At 32.8% G+C, this 27,718-nt stretch overlaps 1 protein-coding gene across 1 annotated transcript in view; it reads left to right on the top strand.

Annotated features, from left to right (window-relative positions):
- LOC147069998 (uncharacterized) overlaps nt 1-27,718 on the top strand; it is a 162,421-nt gene that overhangs the window by 107,098 nt on the left and 27,605 nt on the right. Inside the window, exons 5-6 of the mRNA XM_085949343.1 lie at nt 3,030-3,156; nt 7,865-7,994. Coding sequence (XP_085805469.1) covers nt 3,030-3,156; nt 7,865-7,994 — 257 coding nt within the window. The remainder of the gene's footprint in view (nt 1-3,029; nt 3,157-7,864; nt 7,995-27,718) is intronic.

Here is a 27,718-nt window from a genome sequence, read left to right as displayed (position 1 = left end):
GTGTTCAATCACTGTATTTAATGGTGCATCCTCTATTTATATCAGTTGAGGAGAGTATAAAACTACACTTGAAGACCGTGATCTTAAGAATAGAAGACTTAATTTAAAATTTAGTTCACTCAACTTGGTCATCGTGCAATTACATACCATTTGTCGAAAACTATTTATCTTCTATTATTGTTAAGTGTAAATTCTGGGAAACAAAAAATATGTTTCTGCAAAATACAATTTAATTATTGTGAAATGAATACGTGCGGGCAACTTGAACTCAGGCATCCTTCCTAGTGACAGAGACAAAATCATTGACATTAATATTATAATGATATAAACACACAAACTAAAAAGTTGCAGCTGCCATTTTGAAAGTGCTAAATAAATTACGAATAATAACAATTCTTTGTTTTGTCTTACACGCGGATAAAAAAATATCACGCGCTGCGACATTGAGGGCTTTTTCACCATCTGTTTTTAATCCGATAAATGCTCTATGCTCTGAGATTGATAACAATTAATATTAATTATGTTTACTCAACGCTTCATTTTATACCATCAATTCAGTTTTATTTAATGAATGATATTCACTAGATATGACGTATTTTTGCTGGATCCGGGTGTTGCCATCGTTTTTCCATCGAGTTATAGTACGCGGTCCCAAAAATTATAGTATCTCGGCAAAAATTTAACTTACGATAAAATTACGTAATCACGATGAAGTTCTTTAACAGAATTAGAGTGAGGGCTTGATCGGCAGATCCTCTTCTAAATGATAAGAGGCGATATGATAGCGCGAGTCACAGTCAAAGCTTCGGTAAAATCATATAAAAAGAAGTAATAATATACATTGACACTCGAAAAACAAAGTTCCTATATACTTACGATATATTTATTTAATTATATATGTATCTATAATAATATTTACAACTCTAAGCCTGAAACTATCACAATAAACTTACTTTTTAGCTACTTTTTACTCCACCGTGGATACAATAATCACGTGTATTGATTTTTTTTTATTATTTGATATACCGTGTACCTACATGCAGTTTTTAAAATATAATAAACGTTAATTTTAATCTGTAATAAATTATTTCCCGCGCAATAAATCTGACCGTTTGACAGGTCTACAATATTTCATTATTTTTTTTTCCTGACAGGAAAATCAAGATATTAATCAATTTATTTTGGACTACCGGTCACAATACTAACATAAATAAACATTTTGTTTCTCAAGCCAGTCTGATCAAAGATTGGATAAAATTTATATATGCGTGAAATAATAATATATATTATATTATATAGCTACATAATATCACTATCGCCAGCAGTGAAAGTTAACATATTTTATAATAATAGTTTACCCAAAAATAGGTTTCGTTTACAAAATTCCCGGCGTTAATATTTCTTTATTGACAACGAGACATCAACGCCGGGGCTTATTTAAACGAAACCTATTTTTGGGTAAACTATTATTATAATTATTTTTTAATATTGTATATTGATCTGGTATCATAGTCATAATAGGTATCAGTGGTGAAGGGTGGAGTTAGGCTGTTAATAGTCTACATAAATAGGGTTACATGTAAATTGTACGTAAACCTGCACCGTGAGCTTTCTTACGGAAAGAGATGAACGTATACTATACTGTCTCCAATTTTATTAGATTCAATACGAATATTAACTCAATTTTCATAGCCGATTTTGGCAAAATTCATGAATTCAAAAATGAAAACCTAACAAATAATCCAGTATATCGGCTATTTTCATAATTTGTTTGCTGCTGGCTTTCTGTAAAGTGTAGACCGACAAGAACCGTGTTTTATTTAGACATGAATTTTATGTCAGTACTATACGACCCAAAGAGGTTGGACGGTTTTTAATATACAGCCATATATTTCCAATACAACATTTCATGTTGAATACGGTGAACTGCATACGTACAAGTTTCTGGACGCGCATAAATAGTGCACACGAAACGTTGCCAGTCATACTTATTTTATTAATATTAATACTATTGACAAAAAGGGTACTTGATGGAATTGGAATTTTAATTTCATTGGATTTACGTTTTGTATTGTTCCATTTGAGTCGTTTTTTGCAACCCAAGTTTTTCTTTTTGGCATCTTCAGGCACATGCCCACTCACTAATGGTAAATACATACTGACAACGAATACAGTTAATTCTAACTTACATAACAAATTAATACCAACTATCAAGTCAAGGATCACAATAAAAAATATAACAAACAAATAATGAATAGTTGAAGTGTTTGTAGGAAACCATAATTACTAATAATACAATCAATAAATCCATTAGAATCATACTTATTTTGTTTTCATTGAAGAGCATTTGAGTGCATGGCGACCTCAGTCTTGGGTAACTGCTCCTTAGATATTCCCAGTCATAAAAAAATATGATTCACATCCAAACGTAGGGTTTCGTGATACGCCCGATTAAAACTGTGTGTGGTGCCGGGCGGATATGATTTGGTGGAGCAATAATAATACAATTTGCAGATGGTGCCGGTTAGTTTTAAAAATTCAATTAAACCTTGTCTACATCAAACCATAATAGTTTAGGTATGCTATGGCTGATCCGACAAAAATAGTGCATACTTTTTCTGATACTTATGATAATACTTTGAATTAAGAATACATATTACATATGGTATTAGCTAGTTTTGTTAAATTCATTAATCCCTCGCTAAGCCAAACCATAATCGATAAAAAATATTCTAAATATCTATACAATATCTAAAATTATGCCATTAAACCATGCATAATTTTATGTGACAATAATAATTATAGTCAGTGAGGTGTAATTAGGATTTTAACTTTTGTTAATTAAGATATTTCCAATGCTACTAAAACTATTGATTTTAAAACATACCTTATTTGCGAAGAAATTTAAAAATTATTAAGACACAATTTTTTGGCTAGTTAATTTGTTAACTCTATTTTGTAAATTTTAGAGATCTTTACCAATATATATTTCTCAATAGTTAATTTAACTGTTTTTTTATTGTTTCCAGGTTAAGTGTTGCCATAACGAATCATCTGACAGACAAGTACACAGCGAGTGTTATGTCACTTCAGAAGACGGATGTAAAGAATACTTGAGGACTATCCCTGGACAAGCTGTCGAGAGCTGCAAATTTGGTGAATACATACATATATTAATTTTAGAAGGTAACAGATAGATATGCCTGTCACTGTATTTCCGCTATAATTAATTCATACAAAATCATCAATTTCCTCAAAGTTAGTTGAATGCTTCAGATGCTTGTTTCCCATATATGAATCGGCATGATAGTTTTGCTGAATTATTAATTTGTACAAATGTTTTCGTGCAAATTACTGGATGTCAGATATTTGAAATCAAATAAGTTACTTTGGAAGACCGACTACATTCAAGCCGTGGCACTTAATTTTGAAATACGATGGTAGTGTTAGTTATTAATTATATTCCAAAGTAACGCGATAACATGTTCGTAATAGTAGCACTCGCGGTGCAGTGAGTTATGCGCTGGTCTTCCATCCGGGAGCTTTGGGTTTGATCCACGGTGAGAACACAATATATTTCTGTGATTTTCTTAAAGCCTGTGTGTTTGTGGTTTTTCAAAATTACTAACAACCACATTGTACGAAAAAGCAAGGAGATGGTTTGGTTATTCTTTCGACCATTTCCGACGCAAAGCCGCACGGCCATCGCTACGGGCTATTAAAAATAATAATAAAAAAACTAAATGATGATTTTTATTGCATATTTCGTTCAAATTATTACCATTTATTACATTTTTTTTTCTACAAACAGTTTATCATATCGCATTCAATGAATGAGCAATAACTCGGACTAATAACTAGGTCGAAGTTTATATTTTCATGCCGTGGCTTGACAATAGTAGGCCTTGGATAGGTACTTTATATTTTTATGCCTTATGTGTTTTCAAACATTTCTAGGCTCTACGCCGCGTAGCATATTGTCTACGGCGTAGATGATGCTACGAGGGTGGGTCAATAATTCCTTAGAAAAAAGCATTAAAACAGTTTTTATTTTTGTATTTTTTTTTTATTTCTCAACATAATCTCCTTGGAGCTCAATACACTTGGTCAGACGTTTCTCAATTTTTTTTAAACCGTCAGAAAAATAAGTTTTCGGAAGGTCCTCAAAATAAGCATTTGTCCGATCGATGACTTCTTCATTTGAAAAAAAACGTTGTCCACTTAGCCATTTTTTTAAGTTTGGGAAAAGGAAAAAGTCACTGGGGGCTAAATCTGGCGAATACGGTGGGTGGTCGACCAATTCGAACTTCAATTCTTCAATTTTAGCCATTGATCGTAAACATGTGTGAACACGGGCATTGTCCTGATAAAAGAGGATTTTTTTCCTGTTTAAATGAGGCCGTTTTTCTTCAATTTTGTTTTTTAGCTGGTCCAATAAAGATGCATAATAATCCCCTGTTATTGTTTTTCCTTTTTCCAAATAGTCAACGAAAATAATTTCACGTGCATCCCAAAATACAGTAGCCATAACTTTACCAGCTGATTTTACTGTTTTCGCCTTCTTTGGACATGGTTTGCCTTCGCAATCCACTGCTTTGACTGTTCTTTCGTCTCGGGAGTATAGTGGTGTATCCATGTTTCATCTACAGTCACAAAGCGACGAAAAAATTCATCCGGATTGCGTTGCATGAGCGACAACAGGGCTTTAGAGGCCACCACCCTATTGCGTTTATTGTCGACTGTGAGCAAACGCGGCACCCATCTTGCAGAAATATTTTTCATGCCAAATTTGTCATGTAAAATAGAAATGACGCTACCTTTTGAGATCCCTGTAACCTCAATTATCTCACTCATTTTTAATCTTCGGTCACTTAACACCATATCGTGGATTTTATTGATCATTTCTGGTGTAGTCACCTCTACAGGACGTCCTGAGCGTGGTTCATCCTTTGTTGATGTACGACCACGTTTAAATTCATTTAACCAGTTATAAATAGTTGCAAGTGAAGGAGCAGATATGCCGTGAACTAAATCCAACTCATTTTTTATTTCCTTTGCTGTTAACCCTTTTATATTAAAATGTTTAATAACAGCTCTAAACTCAATTTTCTCCATTTTCCATTTTTCCATTTTCCACAAGCAAATTTTTTTTTTAAATGTACGAGAAACACACAACAACCCGACCAATCTGATTGAAACTTCGCAGCATACTGAATCGGTAGTGCCGCTGCATGAAAACAAACCGCTTACAGTACTAGTCGCGCCACCTGTCGGCTTTTCTAAGGACTTATTGACCCACCCTCGTATTATATTTCTATTTATTAAAAAAAAAAAAAAAACAGTATTATGGCAATACAGTTATTAGTTAAAACGCAACAACACATAGTAAAATACAGATTATGCGATTATAAAACATAAATTAAATAAACGAAATACGGAATTACTAACTAAAAACCTAATATAAAACAGATAGTATAGTCAGATCTTTAGTAATAGGAAATTAGATAAACAAAAATATGTATAAACTTAGGTCACTTATTTAACAAATGGACTTAAAATAAATACATAGTCCAAGAAAAATATATTTACCTCTAATATGCTATTTATTATATAGGTTGGTTAACCGCACGATACACATAATCATACAACATAACATAAAATCATGTCTTGTCATAAAAGAGTAACATGGAAACTGTAGGGTAAAATATGATTTTGAGGTTTAACAATAATTAATCAGCATCATGGCCCCCACATTCTGAAGCGGGCATCCAGGCCAGTATCTTTGACGGGCCCACCTACCTATCACTAGGGTTAATGTTAGTGTGATGCTCTACAGTACTGTTTCCAAAATTCCATATGAGAATTATCATTGAAGTGTAACAATCATCATACCACATCAAATTGCAACGCACAATTACACATTTAAAATATTTAATAGCCCTGAAATAGAATAGCGCCGCAGGCGACTTTTTTACCATTAGAGTTAATTTGTGATGTGTGTTAATCTCACTTATCTGGTCGACCCGCCACGCCGGGTCCCTAGGCTAGAACCATGTCAGCCCTTTCTTGTGGGGGCCATGATCAGCATAATTATAATATACTATAACTATAACATAAGACTATACTTCAAATTGAAATTGAGTCGTTGGAGCAGTATAAAGCATCATACTCGTATCTAAGTATCTATTAGGAGCCTCGTAGCATACTTCAAATGGATAGACTATTATGTGGGTTACTTTAGTGTATCAGTTATGTTGAAAATATTATTTTTTCAGTTCTATTTCCACATAACCAGAAAGAAAACAACAGTTCAGAAATGTTCACCATCGATACAATATACTTTATTGTCCGATCTAAGGCCCATTATAATCAGCCCGCGAAACTATAAACTTCGATAGTAATACTAGTTATTACTCATGATTTTAATAAAATATAGTAAACTGTTTGTATAAAATAATGATTGTTGGATATTGAAAAAAAATGGTAATAATTTGAATGAAATATGCAATCAAAAGTCTTCATTTATCGCGAACAGGTTACCGCATTGCATTGGAAGATAATCAATAACTAGCACTACCATCGTAATTTATAATTCAGAACCACGGCTTGAATATAGTCGGCCTTGGTCCGATCAAGTGCATTGCACTCCGGGCTCAATATCTTTAGCTTTCCTATCATAACGAGCACCATAGATTCATTTTCTATACAAAAATGGTACGAAATAAATAGTTTACCATATAACTGAAGGCAATTCTGAGAAACGTAATATTGAACTGGACATAGCACACTATGGTGCTATTTTCTTATAACTGGCAGTCATTGCACGTGGCATATTTTAAATTTACTACGTTTTAATTCGACTTTTGCTATGTACATGACGAGCACAATTGAAAAGAGGGAAGAACCTAAATAGAAATAAAGATATAATAATTCTTATTTCAAAATTATACGGATTTTAGAGATAATAAATTAATATTAAGCAGTTTGCTGTAAATAAATTAACCATACAAAAGCACATGTACTTTCTTTAACCATTATTCTCAGTAGTGTATTTTCAGTTTTAGTTTTAGTAGCGAAGGGTGGAGGTAGGCTGCCCATTCACTGCGTCCAACGCAACTGGTGCGTTGTCCATCAGGTGGCCATTAGATATAATTAGCATAGTATTATTTAAATGTGGTAATTAAATATTAATAAAAAGGTCAACAGCTAATTAGTTTTAAAATCCACCATAAAAAGTTCACATTGAACTTTGTTAGTCTTACGTATTTGTTTTTATTGAACTAAGACTACAATTGTTTACAGGTGGCATTGGTTAGTTTTTAAAAATTAAATAAACCCTGCCAAAACCAAACCATAATAGTTTTAGTATATTTTGGGCGATACAACAAAATTGTGCATACTTTTTTTTTGTTGGATTATGAATACATATTGCACATATTGTTTGTTCATTTTTTTTAAATTCCTGCCTTACATAATAGATACAAAATATTATTCTATCCTTAAAATATCCAACGTTATGTATGATTTAATTGCATAATTTTAGATATTTTATAGATAGTCGAGTATTTTTCGACTATTATCTATTATAGCTTGGTTTTCGCAGGGTTTAATTGAATTTTAAAAACTAACCAACAACTTCTGTAAATAATTGTAGACACAGTGTGTTGTATTGTAGACACACGTAGATAAAACAAATACGTATGACTGATAAAGTTTAGTGTGCACCATTTATGGCGGATCTTAACAGCATACCCATCGCCACTGATATATTTAGGCTCTGTCTGCCAGAGAAGGTTTGTTTCGATATCTTTCACTAAAATATATATTCAATTTCATTATAACATTTATATAATTTTTATTACAGAACGTCGTGAGCAGATGAACTTGGCTTCCGGATTCCTGGATGGATCAGACTTATACGGCGCCACTGAAAAGGAACTGCGATCAATTCGTCTTTACGACGGCGGAAAAGTTGACCTCGCATCTTGTAAACGGTAAGACATATTTTTACATATTATAATAATATGTTTTTTTTTAAGAATCTTCAATAACATACATAAATAATATTCTCATTTTATATAGCTACTAAAATATAACAACACTACGTTTAATTATCGTTTATTACGGAAGGATTTTTATATTATATTATATTATAATTCAAGGTAACCATTTAAATAAAAATAACGACTATTTTTCCCATAAAAGGCAAACCGGGATATCTTCAGTAAGATTATGTTTGTTGATTCGCCTCTCTATGTAATCTGTGTCGCCAATCGCTATAATTTCTTTTGAATTGTTATGAAATCGGCTTTATAATGCTAAGTTTGACATTTTGTTGACAATAAAGATGCAAATACTTTCAACACAACATCCTGTGTTATACATTCAGTGGATTATTTCATCATTGGGTTTTAAATAAATAACACTCAGTATTTTCAGAGCACACAAAAGTGAAACACGTAAAATTGCAATGTTACGAAACACATGTTTTCATAACAAATAATTACAAGATTTTTTCAAGATTCTTTTTAGAACTTTTTATATACCACGTTTTTAAATTTTCTGTTGAATCATACAAACTTGACAATTCTATGTATTAAAAATTTAGGACAAATTAGACAATTGTCAACAAATCATTTTTTTGCTATTTTGCAACAAACAAACAAATATAGAATACTGACGTGTCATTTTCATTTCCATAGTAACGCACGTATATATTAATAATTTAGTTGCCAGGACCACCCCCTTAGCAACCAATAATAATGGATTGGATTACGGATTTCTTCCGAAATAACTTTTCATACAAAACAGAATTAACTGAAAATGAATTCAATTCTACTTAAAGATGGCTAAAAATATTAAAAGAATACATTGGCATCGTGTTCTGGTATATTCTAAGTTTCAGATGTCTATCTAGTTGAGAAGTTAGTTAAAAATCGATTGCATGATTTGTACTGCATAAACAACCACCGGACAAACAAGAATACGAGCTAAGAAAAACGTGGTAATAATAAAAAATATCTTATGAATAAAATAAATTATTAATTACTGTACGACAACATTATTTAGGCAACAACAGGAAGTCGCTCTTATCGCGTATAGAATATTTCACAGTGTTGTCATTTTTTGAGAAAACATATCCCGCGAAATTAGGTTTTAAGTTTATATCAATTCTATTCTCAGTAAGTTTATAAATACATTAATTTATAAGTCTAATTATTGTTCAACAAATATCAATAGAATTTTTTTTAAATAATTTCACCTCTTAATTATTACTATTATATTAGGTTAATTATTACAGCGTAATTATTGAATTTGGAAGGAAATGTATCATTGAACCCACATTAACTGATAATATTGCTGCAGGTATTTATTAATTAAATAACTAGAACACAAATTATGAGTAAAAAAGTAGAAGTGAAAGATATAACATATTCAATATTATATTGATGACCCAATCACATGTTTTATAATTTACAAATGATGTCTTTATATCGTATTTTTAGTAAAATTGTTGTAGAAACACATACTGTGAAAATAATTTTCTATAAATTAAATTATATCCACCTTACATAAATTTTAAAACAATATGTACCTACTTATCGGTTTAAAAATTAGGAAAAAATAGGACAATTCATTAACTAACTAATGATCATTTATACTTAATTATTATACGTCCAAAAATATTAATAAAATAGATTACGATACACATAACTTTATAATATACAAACATAATTTCCAGTATTTGGGGAAATATTTCTAGTATTACAACACTGAATTTTGACATACCTGACATGACAGGAACCCGTAAAATGGGCTTGTTGAAAGTATTGTATAGGCTCACCTTTTAAATACGACTCTTTTTCTTCTTCGCAATAAATCAAAAGTTTACTGATAATAATTCGAACATCATTTCGTACTGTGTTAGACATCTTTTGAATATAAAAAGCTTCAAATTACGTAAATTGATAGATGCGTCCAATACGAAGTGTCAAAAATGTAATGAAAAATTTGGGGGCGTTCCTAATTTGAAACCGGAAGTTCGATTAGCTGTACGTAGTTCACAGATTTGCCACGTAGCCAAGATGAAGTTACCGGACAATAATTATATGTATTTTGAACATACATAACTTGAAAACACCTCAGATATATTATACCCAATAGAAAAAATCACATTTTAAAAAAATACGATGCTCGACGTGATTTTAACCTTATATCCACTTGACTGGTATCGCGCCAATATGCTTTAACTAATTAAGATAAAGTTGTGATTGTATTGAGATGCATTTCGCGTACTGTCACGTTGTCATGGCGACAAATTTAGTCATGCTTGATGATTTCATCATTTTGCAGAATATTTTAAACGAACTTGATTTCTGTAAATTCAATGATGGATTAATCTAGTAACGAGTATCTGTATATTCAATAATATTTTGAACAGAACCCAACTCACAGACAACATTATTATATAAAATACACAGTGCCAACCGCTAAAAATAAAAAAAACACGCGATTTTGACATGAGTCAAAAAAAATTGTTTTTTGACCATGTCCGATCTTAATAGTGTCATATGGGCTTCCACAGAGTGGAGGTTTGTATTAACAGATTTTATTTTTACGAGAATGGATGTCAGCCACTTGCTCAACCTATTAGGTCATCATACACAAATTGTAAAACAATATGTGTACTTGCCAGACCCAGGATTCGAACCTGGGACCCTCGACACTATAGACCGGCGCTTAAGCCACGCGGCCTTTAGGCATTTAGGCATGTTAAAAATGATAAAAACGTTCATTAAGCTATGCAGGTGTCGATGCAGTGCGGTACGCGTGAGGTGACCTCATTGTTGTTCTAGTGATTGAAACTGACAATGTCCGATTAAAGGATAAAAAGGGATCATCGTTTATGTTCAATATATTATGGAATGTTACATTCTCAAATCTTGTGAATTATTTGTTGAATTGATATTATATTATATATTTATGAAATTTCATCCCCTTTATTTTCACATACTTACCAAAATATAGATTAAAAACATATCTAAATAAGATTCGTTATATATCTCACATCTTTAAAAAATTGTAGCAAACTCCATAATATGGAGGGTATTATATTGAGTGGAAATGTAGAAAAAATCACAAAAATATTATAACTTTTATCATTAAGCTACGAATCTAATAATCTCATTAAAAGAAGACGAATGGATGCGTAAATCAAATTATCAAGAAAAAACTACAAGGTCATTTCAATTCAATGATTTATCACGACTTCTTTATTATTAGATAGGCTGTAAAAATAAACGTGCATAAAAAATTGTTAGGTCCAAAAAGGTCATAATTATTACAACACTCTTCCCTAATTACGTTGTAACGTTTATTTTGACAACATTGCGTTAAAAAAATGTTTTTGTTTATTTTTTATCTCTAACCATACATAGTATTTACCAACTATTAATTGAACTGGCGTGGTATTAATAACTCCATTATAATGGTTTTGAAATATTTTTAACGAAAAAACTTTGTTTTAAAACAATTATTTACCATCTGCCCAATTAACTTAACTATAATATTATATAAGCAGATATTAAATAAAAAATACTGTTTACTTTTTAAAATTATTGTTAATAACGCTACTTAATTTTCGTATAAAAATATTGAGGTAAGTTTTTAAAAGTACCATATCGACTGCTTAAACTGCAAACTCCATTTGGGCTAATTGTTCTGGAAAGAGAAAAAACTTAACAATTTAACTATCGAGCGAAATTTAACAATTCAAAAAATACACTTGGAATTTTCAAAAAATAATCTGCACCATGAATTAATACACTATTTTAGATTCCCTTAACCTTACCTCAATACTACAACTAGATAACTCTGATTATTTGGTCATTGTTGGGAAAATGAATTTTAAACTTTACTTGATTAACATAAATCTAGGCTATAACTATTATTTAAAATAAAAATGGAAAATTGTGCTTTGTCTAATTGGGACTAATTAAATAATGTTCAAATTAAATGGAAAAATATTTTAGATATTTTATTTTATTTATTTAATGCATTTATGGTTTTAAAGTTATCTAATTTTTTCAAACATAAAACTAATACAGTTCCCATTAACTTCTGACTTACCTAGTTTTATCATTTTGTAGAGAAGGAAATCTAAAATCATATTCAATAGCTAGCTCAAAAACAGTGAAAATCAAGTTTTCTAGTTGTGGAATTAAGGTGACGACATATAAAGAAAAAATATATAAAGAGCGGAGTTGTTCCATTTACGATATTGGAAATTTGGCACCTGCTGTTGGGTGTTTTGTGTGAAGAACGATAACGCATTTATGTATATGTTTAGGAGTTAATAAATTAATTAAATAAATTAATTTTGTGTGAGAATAGAAAACATACTTTTTAACAAAATGACATCAAAATCTCATTTTTGTTCAAAAGTGCAGTTAGCTGGTTTGTAGATTAAGCATTGAATATTTTTTAATGACATTATATAATATGCGACGTAAAGATTTTACACGTAATAATAATAAAAGTATAAGAAAAATATTGTCGTTTCTTTAAAATTATGAGTCAATTACAAACTCTAATAGAAAGTTTTACTTAATATACTTGGTTGAAGTAAACGCTTAGTAAAAGGCTTAGTAAACATTAAATTTAGCGTATAATGCGTGTGATAACAAAATAATAATTTGGAAAAAATGTAATAACCGCGGATTTGTTATGAAACAAAATTTAGTTTTAATATGTTTAAAATAATATCTACTATTTTATAATATTTAAATAATATATTCTCTTACAGGGAGAAGAGGTCATCATGACATAATAATGTTTCCGAAAAAGTTAACAACACACCCAAATTTTCTGTCTGACCTATTTAGGATGTTTAGTCCGATGTGACTGCCTAACAAAGAGGTTTCTTAACCGATTTTTTACGAGATATAAAAATGATACTCTTGTTAAACCTATTAAGTCCATGCTTTGAGTCCAAAATATTCATTCTAATTTACAGTTTATTACCTGTTAAATAATTAATCATTATTTATTGTATTTATTCTTCGATACCAATTTTTCTTTTAAAATCATTTTTCTCACATTTTGAAGATTCACTCGAAATTGAATAATTTTGTTGTGACTCTTGGCTAAAATAATACAGCTTTATATCAACAGTGGGTATATTCTATACACAAAGCAGTTATCGGCGGCTATCGATGGTAGTTTATCATATTTATGTATTATAATTATTGTTACAATAAGTTAGCCGTTTAAACTGTCAAAACTGTCTAGCTCACTCTAAAAGTGAACACTGCCAAGAGAGGGACTGTTAAAAGTGGCACTTTTTGACAGTTTAGGCGGTCAACTTATTGTAACAATTAACCGCCCCAATACATCAAATATGATAAACTACCTCGATAGCTGCCGATAGCCGCCCATATATACCCATAGATTTGTGTAAAACATTTTTTACCGAGCATTATTCATTGAATAGGCAATAAACAATAGGTTGACAAATAACTAAACTGATTATCATTTAGAAGGGTAATATTACTTAATTACAAATGTTTCACTTTTTTACCTGTCTGTAATCAAAGATAATCGATCTGACATAATTGATTGACATCACGTCTTGCATAACCGTTTGATTTGGTTAACCCTTGTGAAAAAAATCTACTTTCTGGCATAAAATACGTCTAACTAATTGATGCGATAATTTCGTTACTCTCTGATTAATTTAGAATGGCAATAGATGTCTTAAAATAGCGTGAAATCTCTTAACTGTCCATCCATTGAAATACTATTTCTGAATAAAACAAGCAATAGACAATCTATAAAATGTCATATTTTGTAATTTCTTCATGCCTTTATTCTGTTTGGAGTGACATCTATATTAAGTCATTGAAGTTAATCCCTCCAAACCAAAACCCGCCACGCACCACACCCGGTCTTAATCGGGCATATCACGTGGCCCTACATTGGCGATGTGAAGCATCTAGTTATGTTTTAGGCCGGGAATGCCCTAGGAGGAGATACCCAGGACTAAGGTTGCTACGCTCAGAGTGAGCTCTGACTGAGTTTAAAGTTACTTTCTAATGCAAAGTGCCGGGGAGGAAGAGCACAGTATTACACATATATTAAGTCAGAACCAATTAATTAGTTAACACGTTTTTTATTACTGGTACGGCTTTCAATAACCGTATACCTCAGTGGCGAAGGGTGGATATAGGCTGTTAAGATCCGCTGTAAACAGTGCACACTAAACTTTGTCAGTAATACGTATTTGTTTTCATTGAAATAAGAGAACAATTTACAGATGGTGGTTAGTTTTTAAATTCAATTAAACCCAGCGAAAACCAAGCCATAATAGATAATAGTCAAAAAATACTTGTATATCTATAAAATATCTAAAATTATGCCATTAAACCATACATAATTTTGTATATTTTATAGATAGAATAATATTTTTTATCTATTATGGTTTGGTTAAGCGGGTTTAACTGAATTTTAAAAAACTATTCAACAAGTTGTGTAATATGTATTTTTATTTCAACGAAAACAAATAAGTATGAATGAAAAAGTGTGTACAATTTTGACTGTTCGCCAAAAGCACACCAAAACCATTATGGTTTCGTTTAGACAGGGTTTAATAGATTTTTAAAAACTAACCAATACATTCTGTAAAGTGCAGTCTTATATTAGTTCAATAAAAACAAATACGTATGATTAACAAAGTTAAATGTGCCAGGTTCGTACCCTGGATCTAACAAGTACACATATTGTTTTTCAATTTGTTTATGAGTGAGAGTATGGACCTAATAGGTTGAGCAAATGGCTGACTTCCATTTCTCGTAAAAACAAAATCTGTTAATACAAACCTCCACTCTGTGGGGGCCCATATGATCTTATTAGGATCGGACATGGTCGGAAAAAAATGAATCAATAGTGTCATCTGCATCAAAAAATATCTCTGGAAAGCCTCCAGCCTTCATTCAGCAGTGAATCGTAAGAAACTGAAATGATGATAATGTCCATTATATTATGGCGGCCAAGTACATGTGATTTATATTCACTCTGTGACAGTATCAATAGGTGAAACCTTGGTGACATAACTTCAAAGAATCACTAATGGGGCATCAACCTTCGGCAAATGGTGATGTGTTATATCTAAAAATAAATAATGACCATTCGACGACCTGGCCGTACGGCTGAGTTTTCCGTCGGTTTAAAAAGATTTCCGTGGTTGAATGGGCGCGAAGATTTCGAATTACCGGAGAGGCATCCGCTAGCCATGCGGTTGCAATACCTACCTAATAGCTATCATTACGATTGGGTACGCCTTACAGCGATGGCATTTTGTGTGAAGAAAATGACAAAGGGTTGTGCCAAAGAAAATGGCCATGTTGAAAATATTATATTCTAGTTAGACAGTGGCGCACCCAGGATTTAATATTGGGGGGGCCCAAGTTGGAGAATGTAAATTAGTCCCATAGGCTCTTTTCTTCTTCATATAATTATTTTTACATATTTTCACAATACACGGCGATATATTTGTACAGTTTCTCATAGTCCTAGCCTAAGTGGAGGCATAGTGGCGGTAACCGTTGAGCGTGTCATCAGCGACTGGCGGATTGGAAGTGACTAACAGCGACCAGCGGACATGTGCACCTAGTTTGCTAAAACATTTCTTAAAAATAATATCGGCTGTGCTACCCGCTTGGTCTAGAGCAGTGTTTCCCAAAGTGTGGTACGCGTACCCCCTGGGGTACGGGAAGAGTTTGGTGGGGGTACGCGCTGCACCGGGCTATGGCTACGCCTGGTGCAACAAGCATTAATACAACATCCATGCTAGAAGGCTTATCGCAAGCGGAAGAAGAGCAATTGTTGGAATTATTAGCTTCAGACTGATTCTTGCAAAATATATATAAGGAGTGTACTTAAACATCATTTAGGTTGCAAATGCAACATGTGTATCCAGTTTTAACAGAGAAATTCCTGAAATACATTGCTTTTTTCAACTTCATATCCATAAGAAATTGCTTTTTCAGCATTTGTAGACATTAAGTCAAAAAAAGGAACAGCCTTTGGGAGTGGAACCGCATTTCAGATTAAAATTAATAACCAGGGAACCAAATTATGATGATCTGTCGTTTCATTATAAATAATTTCATCCTTCTCATTTTTATAATGAATGTTATTTTTTATAATATAACTTTTATTTATATTTTATTATGAATGAATTTTATTTTTCGTTTATTATTATTTTGTTAATGTACTACAAAAGGAATATATAAATATATTTTGATTGTTATTAAAGTACTTATATGCATTTTTCTTTGACGAGAAGTACTCAGTGTTACGAAAATTATAGAAGGGGTACACAGATGTCGAAAGTTTTGGCAACACTGGTCTAGAGAGCTACAATATTTATGCCGAATTCCACCGAAAAAAATGTTTTTTTGATTTACACCACCGACTGTAGTGGGTGTAGTCGTTCTTTTCGCCGAATGTTTATCATAGATTTTTGGTTTTTTAATATTGAGGTTCCAAAATATTAATTAAAAATGGACAAACACAACCTAATATCTCGTTTATCGGTCTTTTGTCTATTGTGCTCGGTGTACCTACACCATGGCCCTCATATCCTGAAACGGGCTCTCAAGCTAGGGCAGTGGTCGGCAAACCGCGGCTCGCGAGCCACATGCGGCTCTTTGGCCCCTTGAGTGCGGCTCTGCCACAGATGCTCTCTCCCATATTTGACATGGCTACAAAGAAGAAGCAAAGAAAATGGAAGAGGATAACCGTAAATGCAATGTTGAATAGACCGAGACTTGGCGTTTATTCAAAACTTAAATGGCACCGACATGTATTTATGTGTCGGGAAAAATTGGCGCATTCAAATTTAGAGAGATACTACAACTAAAAACTCGTAATTTTGCACTAAATATTTTGTCGATGATGTAAGGAAGAAAGCAGCTGAGGAGAAGAGTCAAAACCCGTTACCGTTTTTAAAAAAAAATCCGTTAAGTACATGTTCAAACACGCGCGTTAACATCATTTTACTCTCTACTTCAATTATAGTTTGTCAATTTATGTGCTACGGCCGTATGTTGTAGCTTAACCACTGGGGAATGCCAAAAGAAATGGCGTATTTCAAAAAAACAATACTTTATTCTTAGGTCAATAATTATTATAGAGCAATCATTATTCGTAGGATGTTTATCACACCTTGAATGGTCAAAGACATAGCTTATAATTAGTATCTTTAAAATTATCTTCAAATGTGTAAATCTTGCCCATTTTTTGAATAATAAAATGCCTAATTCTTGTCAAATTTGGGATCACAGAGATTACAATATATTTTTTTATCGTAAATATTTCACTATAATAATGTCGATATAAATTATACTGAAGGTTTTATAAATGCGTTTAAAAATTAATAAATGTAAAAAATCTTAACACCACTGCACATTTATGTACTGAAATATGACTATATTATACAACATTAGAGCGAGAGGTTTAAAAGAATACTATTTTATGTTATAGAAATACTTTATGCAGTCATCAAAAATGTTTAAAATAAATATAACGGGTAATAAGGCTTTAAAATTATATAAATAGATTATCTACAACGTTTAAGGTATGTCCAGGATCATGCTTTGAATATAGAACAAAAGCTCTATTAGGACCTACGCTGAGCATGTACCCCCTTAAGAAATTTGGCTCTGTTGATATTTGGCTCAATTGACTAATGAGTTTGCCGACCACTGGGCTAGGGTATTTGATAGGCCCCCTATCCACCACTTAGCTTAGATTAAAGGCAGTGTGAAACACTACATTAACGTTTTTCAAATTGTGTTTTAGTTCAAATTGAGGATACTTATACAGTGAATTAATTATTGGTGATTTTCAATACATCTACTTTGATAATGGAGCTGTCGAGTATTTTTTTATTTCAATTTTTTTTATATAAATATTATGGACATTACAAATTATAAGTTTAAGACGTTCACAACATGACATTTAGAAACAAAAATATATAAAACAGTATTACATAAAAAAAAGAGATAGATCAGTAGATAAATTAGATAGGTACAAGGAAGTACACCGGATGAGTTAAGCAGACCCTATTGTAAAAATTTATAAAAAAACGTCCACCTAAACTCATTCTCACGTAGGTGGAATATATCAACACCCGAAGCAATTTCGTTAAACATAGTATCGACACATAATAATCAGAAAATATATTGGACAATTATATAATTTAAAATGTTCATAGTTATGAAGGATAATAGCGCCGCAGGCGACTTTTTTTACTATTAAAGCTAATTTATGTTGTGTGTTTATCTCACTTATCTGGTCAACCCGACATGCCGGGCCCCCCACAGCCCGGGCCCCAGGCTAGAGCCCTGTCAGCCCTCCCCAGCCATGACCTATACCACTCCGGAATTCAGGTGGACACCGAGAATTTCATTAGGTACGGTTCACTATACAGTTCATTAGGGAACGGGTTTCTCAAAAAACCCGACATTAGTGTTTCGAAATTTTTGTGTTAGAAATTAAAATCTAAGAAATTTTACTGAAAAGGATGCTGGAGAATTACAAATCATTTTTTTGCCGTGTTATTTGTCTAAGTATGGTATAGTTTATTGGCTTTCGATTTCAATGTGTAAAATCATTCTGATGATTTTAATATTTTGGGGGGGGCCAAGGCCCCTTGCCCTCCCCCCCCCCTGGGTGCGCTACTGTAGTTAGATATTCTTATAAATATTGAAAAACCTCAGTAATAACATAGCCAATATTACTACTATCGACCGAAGGTACTTGATGGAATTTGAATTTTAATTTTAATGGATTTAAGTTTTGTACTATTCCATTTGAGTCGTTTTTTGCGACCCGGGTTCAGTGTTGCCATCTTTTCAAAGTGGAATCATAGTACAGAGCCTCCAAAATTATAGTATTTGGGGAAAAAAATATAGTAGGCGTTGTTATCTGTTGAAAATGTATACGTTTTTTGTTTCTCAGAAAAAAAATGACGGAGAACTTGAGAAACTCCGAGACCCGTTTTTATTTAGGTACCTCTTCCAACCAAAAATGCGTATTCAAGAAATTTCATTTTTCGACCAATTTTTTTCCAAGTTCACCAAAACTTCTTATATTGCGAAATTATAGTACTTTGCAACAATTTATTTAACGGATATATCGAAATTTTAGTACTTTTTACATATTTTTTCCGATATTCAAAATTATAGTATTTTGGGCCTACTATACCTGTTTTATATCGTAGATAGTACGCGGACCAAAAGTATAGTACAAATAATATAATTATATTACGGATGGCAACACTGCCCGGGTTTCGCCTTTTGGCATCTTCAGGCACTGTGTACGCTTACTAAAAGGCAAACACACACTGACAACAAATAATATTGACTCTACCTTATAAAACAAATATATACAATAAAGGAGGTAAACTTTATCACCTACCTATTAAGTCAAAGAACTAATAAAAAATATAACAAACAAATTATGAATAGTTGAAGTGTTTGTAAAGAAACCCTTACCTTATCAATAATAATACACTCGATTAGCGTATATAAATCGTCAAAACCTAATAATAGATCATTAGTAATTATAAAAAATAAAAATACTACACTCAAGAGGTGTAAAATCATCCAATCTGGGATAAATGGTAACGTATAGGTAACGGGAAAAGTTTTCCAGCAAATCCACTATAGTCAAAAACCTGTCAATACTTTATCCGTATGTTATTCCCTAGTCAGAGAGATAAAATTGATTCGCCACTAACTAAATAATTTATATTGTTGGGCAATGTATAATATTTGAGCAATTCAAATACATATTATATTAATGATATTAAATGGCCAATTTAAAAACACATCCTTAAAACCCCTGTAGCATATGATTTTTGCTGGAAGCTGTTATTAAGCATTGATGGAATACCTTTTACAAATGTCCCCGGACGCTTTTCGCAATAAGTCTTATTTTAGTTTTCTTGAGAAAAGTTTATATGTAAATGGTCTCAATTATTGAGGTATGTATCACACCAAATTCTGTATGATCAACTATTATAAGTGCCTGCTTGCAGCGAATGGATGGTAACGTCTCCAATTACCATGAATCACTGGTTTGATTTATGAATAGGACATTTTAATTATCATTATTCATTATTTGGTATTTGTACTACATAGCAATTCAAATATATTCATGATATAAAATGGCCACTTAAAAAACACATCCTTAAAATCCCTGTGGCATATAATTGTTGCAGGAAATTCGATTGGATCATGTAATTATTAAGCATTGATGGAATACCTTTTCAAAGTATTCCCAGGTGCTGATTTTAACTATCTCTTATTTTAGTTTTCCTTGAGAAGATTTTCTATCTAAAAGTTCTTAATTGAGGTATGTATCACACTGAAATTATGAGTGCCTGCCTGCAATGGATTGATGGCAACGTTTCCGATTAACGTGGATCACTGGTTTGATTTATTAATAGGACATATTAATTCCTTGTTGAACCATACAAAACCGGTTCTCAACATTATTAATATAATTGGTACTTACTACATAAAGTATTGTACTATAATATAATATCTTTCAATTATGAATTTTGACCATTAGCTAATACCATCAAGCAGTGGCGAAGGGTGGGGGTGGGCTGTTAAGATACGCCATAAATAGTGCACACTAAACTTTGTCAGTCATATGTATTTGTTTTCATTGAACAAAGTCTACAATTTACAGCTGATACTGTCGGTTAGTTTTTCAATTAAACCCTAAGAAAACTAAACCATAATAGATAATAGTCAACAAAATACTCGTCTATCTATAAAATATCTAAAATCACGCAATTAAATCATACATAACTTTAGATATTTTATAGATAGAATAATACTAATAACAATAAATCTATTATAGTTTGGTAAGGCAGGGCTTAATGAATTAAAAAAAAATCAGAAAAATATGTAATATGTATTTCTAATTCACCGAAAGCAAATAAATATGAATGAAAAAGTGTGCAAAATTTTATCGGATCGCCCAAAATATACCAAAACTATTATGGTTTGGTTTAGGCAGGGTTTTATTGTTTTTTAAAAACTAACCTACACCATCTGCACATTATAGTATTAGTTCAATGAAAACAAATACGTTTGATTGACAAAGATTAGTGTGTACTATGCAGGTATGTCGGATCTTAACAGCCTACCTCCACCCTTCGCCACTGCCATCAAGATAACTAATTTCACCATCATAATTTATATATAGGGATATCGAATAAGAGTTATATATTTTCAATTTAGCTCGCAATAACTTGATTTTGTCACAATCTATTTCTGTGGCATGTTGCACCATCTTGTTGGAACCACAGCCAGAAAAAATCATTAATAATGATTCTGTAGAGTTTTCCATTAACAGTAGCTGCATTGCCATTATCGTTTTCAAAAAAAGTACGATCCTATGACTATAAACCACACCAAACTGCTAAATTTTATGGATGTAAAGGTGTTTCAAAAATAACATGTGCGTTTTCATCACTCCAAATGAGACAATGTACTTATTTACGAAGACATTTAACCAAAAGTTTCAAGTTGCTCTAAAGCCCAATCAGCAAAATTTCAATGCACCAAATTGTGATTCGGCTTAATTCTTGTGTGAATTGTATTTTATATGCCTTAAAATGCAAACCTTAAATATTCCATGTAGTGCCATAAGAATGTCCAAGTTCTTGAGAAAGACGTGTAATTGATTGTTCCGGATTTTCCTCCACACTTTGATTCACAACATTGATATTTTCAGCAGTATGTTTACATTTTTGACGACTTGGATTCTTAACATCACAAACATTATATTTTCAATCGAATTTTCTAATTAAATTACGAATATAATCTTCATGTCGATTATTTTTACCATGAATTTCACGTACCTAATGCCCGAAACGTAGCTCGAATAGATTCATTATTGTTGTAAGTTGTCCTGAACAAAAACGATGCATAAGTGCGAGTGAGAAAGTATTCGGTACCCTTATAATCTCTGCGACACGCGCTAGAGTAAGATAAAAAGTTTACAGATCTGGGAGATGGTTTGCTACGATGTAGCCGGCAAATCTTAGCTTATTGCATAACTAAGCGTCGATAACCGTGTTGCTAAAATTGCTATTTTTTGTGTTAAACATAAAGTCAGTGGTAAATATTTTTAGTTAATTAAGTAGAAAAGATGGTTCTGTGTATTGTATTAAAATATGGTAGCCGTACTGATAAGCAAGAAGATGGTATTACGTTTCATAAGTAAGTTGACACATGTTCGTGATAATTTATTTGTATATTATTATATATTTTAATATCAGTGACCTAGTGTTTCTTTAAAATAACTTAAATTATGGATATCTTTACCTAATGGTTGCATTTTGAACGCTTAAAAATATTATATAACTTAAAAAAATAGACAATTATATTTTAATTCTGAGCGTCTAGTGCGAGCACTTTGGGCGAGCACTAGCGAAATGGTCTATGGTCTCGAACATTTGTAGTTCGCGTTCGCTCGCCCACAAACCAAACGCACGGCACGCGGCTTCATTTAGCAATACAACGGGTGGCGTCTAGATGTATCTATAGTCTATGATTGCTGCAATAAGTTTTAACAATTTGTATACGCTATACAACTGTGTATCTTTTCATGATGATTTTCCAAACAATACTGAACACAAATGTCAATTTTGGTGGGAATCAGAAAAAAAATGGCTGCTATGACACTTTATAAATCTATAGTACCTACTCATTTGATAACCTTTTTATTACGTTGACACCAATAATATATATATTATTGAATTTTAACCGTAGTATAAAGGTTGTATAAACATCTGTTATTACAGCCTTTCCAGGCGAACAAAAACACTTTCCATATCATAGAAAATAGGTTCGGCATCACTGTCACGTGCTCAGTGCCATCTTCACAACAGATGCGCGCCGAGTACAATAATTTTCCTAAACAGTACTTGCTCACCTGTTGTACCTGAGAAGTAATGTTTGACATTACGTAAACGACGCTCGTGAACGCTAAATTAAAATACATTGAGGAAGGTTATTCATCCTTTCCAATTTATTGTCTGACTATCGCAGTGACGTTCCTAGTCACGGAAGACATTATGGCTCGTAATTTTATTCTTCTAGTATACACCACCTCACAATTTCAATGTGAAATAACACAATATGACGAGTGTTATTATGATAACCGGACAAAACAGAACATGAATAAACAGAACGCCAAGAATCAGAACAGTTGCAAAATAGAACAGCCAGGGGAAAAATAAGACATTCATATTTGTCGTACCTATATATTTATTAATTAAATACTTATCAAATTTAAGTTTATAAACGATATATATATAAATATTTAATAATATATATAATCACTGCATGTTGGCCATTCGGCGTAAAAACTTCAATTTATCTGCTTGATTTTGGTAATCATGCACAACTCCACAGAATTATTAAACTCATTATTCCATTGCACCTAGTCGCTCACGTATTTTGAACACATTAGATTGATTAAGATGAGATATACCTAGCTTGCCGGCAACACCGAGTTGAGTCCCGTTTAATTGAGGCTTTCCAGCGATTAAGAATGCAGAAATTATATAATTGGTTTTTTACAGCGTATTGAAAACTCGTGTTATTAAAAATCTACACAGCATATTATAGAGATACGAAAATTGTAATATTAAAGGTTATATTTTTCCTGAAAGGTCAAAGTTCTATTTATCGCTGTTCTGTTTTGTCACTGTTCTGTTTTTTTCATGTTCTCTTTTGTCACCATTCTTTTTATTCATGGAATCGGTATTATTGGGCTATTAATACCATAGGTATGCCTCATTACTGAGAGTAGTGATCTCTCAATTACTGACGTTGCCAACAATCTCTTTCCATCTAGATTGATTATGTGCTACTCCTGTTGCTTCAACCACCGTTAATGCATCTGCTTTTTAAAGACTTACAAAGTTGCCGTCGTAAATACCAAGTTTCAATGGCCAACCGGTCAAACTGAGGGTCGGACCGATTTGAGAAGCTCTTCCCTTTCAAGAACCAAAAGAATATTGTATTTCCGACCTTTTTTGTAGAAATTTTTATGATTATGTGTGAAATTTACTATTTAATCTACGTTAATTAGACCGATTTCTTTTCTCGTAAATTTGACATATTATTTAACTCATGTTTTTGTTGTCCTTCTGTACACATATAAGTAATATTTTCCATACGATATACCGTAATTTTCGATACAAGTATCGCTCTTAAGCAATCTTACTTGCGATACCTTCATGAGACACCACTGCTAATATCTAGGTAGCTCATATTATTATTTGTTTATCTATTGTACATCCGCTGTTGAGTTCACGGAACCTTAATTTAACATTAATTAACTTCTGGTCCTTCGCCCGGTTGGGATTGAGGCGAGAGGCCGGACCTCCGGATGTCGTCACGTGGCTCAATGAGCAGTTTTAAACTCCCGAATGTGCTATAATGATGATTGAGTTGTACCTAATCGAGATTTTGTCATCATACATTCTCAGTTTGACCCTTCGTATGGATACTTTTAAAAACATTAATTAACCAATTAAAATGTATTGTTTCTTTACAATAATTTTCTTATACAGATATATTCAAAGTCAATTTTCGAATGTCTATGATGCTAACGAGGAATGTATTATAATAAACGTGTACCAAAGAGAAAGAGTTACTTAAAATTGTTCTAACCTATTAGGCATCCAACCTCATTTCTACAAAAGCCAATTTAACTCATCATCATCATCAGGGGCGCGACAACCCGGTGTGGGTCCTGGCCTCCTCCAACAGCTCCCTCCACCTGTCCCTATCCAGTGTGGCCGCTTTCTAATTTGGTACCCCCAGAATACGGCAGTCACTGGCAGCTCCATCTAACCAGCGAATCTTTGGCCTCCCTCTCCTTCTACGTCCTATTGGATTGCTGGACATCACTCTCTTTGCCGGTTTATTGTCATTCATACGGTGCACATGACCTAGCCATCGCAGTCTCCCAATCTTAATTGATTGAACTGCGCTGCTATCTTCGTACAGTCCGTAGAGCTCAGCATTATATCTTCTCCTCCAATTGGTGCCATCCCTGATCGGTCCATATATACGGCGAAGAATTTTTCTTTCAAATATGTTCAGGGCTAGTTCATTTCGCAGAGTTAATGTCCAGGTTTCAGATGCGTAGGTGAGCACTGGCTTTACAAGTGGCTTTTAGTTCGGCGAGATAGTAAGCGGGACTTAAAATGTCCAAGCCAATTTAACTGCACGAAATAAAATGCAAGTTCTAGTTTGCTAGAACGAAGCTTTCATTCATATTTAACCTTTACTTTACTCTTTTCATACGATCATTCAAAAATAGTATCATTAGGCACACTTGAGCTTATTGTAATGTAATTCTTGGATAATTTCTATTGAGACATTCCCAGGCCTACAAAACTACAGATGTACTACACCAGGTTATGTTTTGGAATACGCCCAATTAAGAGCGAAGCCACACGGGCGTTGCGTACGCACTGCGTCGCGAGACCGCTTTATTCCGACTGCGAGCGGAAGTGAAAATGCACTTGCACACTCACTCCCACTCTAGAGGGGATGTTTTACGGGGTGCGTTTGGTTAGTAGATACCTACTATTCAATTGGATATCAGAATGAGCACGATTTAGCGGCGATTTCATTTGACGCAGATCGCAATCGATTTGTCAGAAGATTTAAAAAAGAGCCTCGAAACTGTTCAAATCAATCCAAATCAAGAGGCCTTATATTACATAATACACATATTATTACAAAACAACTTAAACGTTTGACATGTTCATTAGGTAGTTGAAATAGATAGTATTTATTTTTTATCGTGGGTATCTCAAAATCAGTCAATACCTCGGCCCGTCACGTCCTTAAACGCATCACTGGCATGACCTACACCAAGATGAAAAATTTCTTTCAATACCATACCCTATCGAATATCAGCCACCATTAGGGCTTATTTTGCTTGCCGTCTTACCATTAAATTTAATGATTTTCTCTACTACGCTTTTCATTGATTTTTCCCTGTATTTCTTTCGACCATGTCCGATCCTAATAGGATCATATGAGCCTCCACAGAGTAGAGGTTTGTATTGACAGATTTTGTTTTTACGAGAAATGGATGTCAGCCACTTGCTCAACCTATTAGGTCCATACTCTGACTCATACACAAATTGAAAAACAGTATGTGTACTTGTCAGATCCAGGATTCGAACCAGGGACCCACAGTGTTATAGTCCAACGCTTAAGCCGCGCGCGGCCACCGTGGGTGTCATCTCTGTATAATGTATCGGTAAATGGTGATTTTTTTCCTTTTTTAATATAGCTGAGGTACTATAGTTTTCAGAACTTTTTGGTGTTTTACCATTAAGTTTTGGATGTCAGCATTTGTCACCTTGTCAGTCTAAAGAATTTCGAGGATACGTAACCATATCTGGAAGGTCTTAACTCTTTGTGGTATGTCCTGGTTTAGCTAAGAAGAACTAGCATTACATAGTGATGTAAATTTAGGTTACATGCAATTTAATGCATTTATTTATTATTTTTACAAATTTTCTATACACAACATTGCACATAGCCCCCAAAGTTTATCTAATACCTCGTTTACACGTGCATGACAGTAAGTGTTACCCCAGCCATAACAAGAAAATGTATGAGTAAACATGTATTATCCTGCAGTTGCAAGCTTGCATGCACGAATAAAAAAAGTTTGGAAGCTTCTGAATTTCCATACGACAGTAGGGATTTTTTCGATATACGCCTGCACAGTAGAACGATAGTGGCGAACCTGTCGGCAAAAAAAAACGAACTACACTCATTTTGAGGATAACCGATTTTCACTACCTTTCAACGACAACTTCGCGTCTCGCTTACTCTTGAAGAATGAGATTAGAGAGACTTATTATCACGATAGTTTAAAATACGCACTATTGCTGCCAGTAAATCCATGCACATGTACAGGTGGTATTACTTAAAACCGCAACGTTTTTTTTTATACTACAGTCTTGTTATAATTAGCCAATTTTCCACGTGTGAAAATTTTCTTTACTCAGGTTTACAACCAACGTAATGTCGTGCGTGACATACGAACATATAATGACTACACTAAAGTACAGTGGAAATAATTATGTCATTACAAAAACAAATGACTATACTTAAAATACGGAGGTGTTTTAACATTAACAGTATACGATTTACGCGTTTTGTTAATAAAATTACACAACAAAATCCGTGGCCATTATTCCAGGAGACTTGTTCTTAACTTGATAAAAAAAAATAACATCAGAAGTCACCAATATCTTCCAGTACTGACCATGCTTTGTTTCCATCATTCGCCACGTCCAAAAGTCTTATTGAAAATATTATACTTCTTACTCTGGTGTTTCAAATTTTACACGTCCTTCAGTTATGTTCTGACTAGTCTTAATAGTCATTCTATATGAGAAGAAATAATATAAATGTACAGTACTCTCTCAGTAATCCACCACCTCATAAACCAGACAAGTGTCCAATTAGTGAAAGCGGCGGATTATAGTGCATACATACAAAATATGATAAAATTTAAAACAGGTATTTCGTATCAAATCAAAGTCAAGTATTTACTAAATTATACATATTTATAAACTGAGTTTATT

This window comes from Rhyacophila brunnea, unplaced genomic scaffold, assembly GCF_057557595.1.
Source record: "Rhyacophila brunnea isolate RB1 unplaced genomic scaffold, BYU_Rbru_1.0 scaffold_22, whole genome shotgun sequence".
Lineage (NCBI taxonomy): Eukaryota > Metazoa > Arthropoda > Insecta > Trichoptera > Rhyacophilidae > Rhyacophila > Rhyacophila brunnea.
Note: the sequence above shows the minus strand (reverse complement) of the source record. Positions and strands in the feature narration are given on the sequence as shown.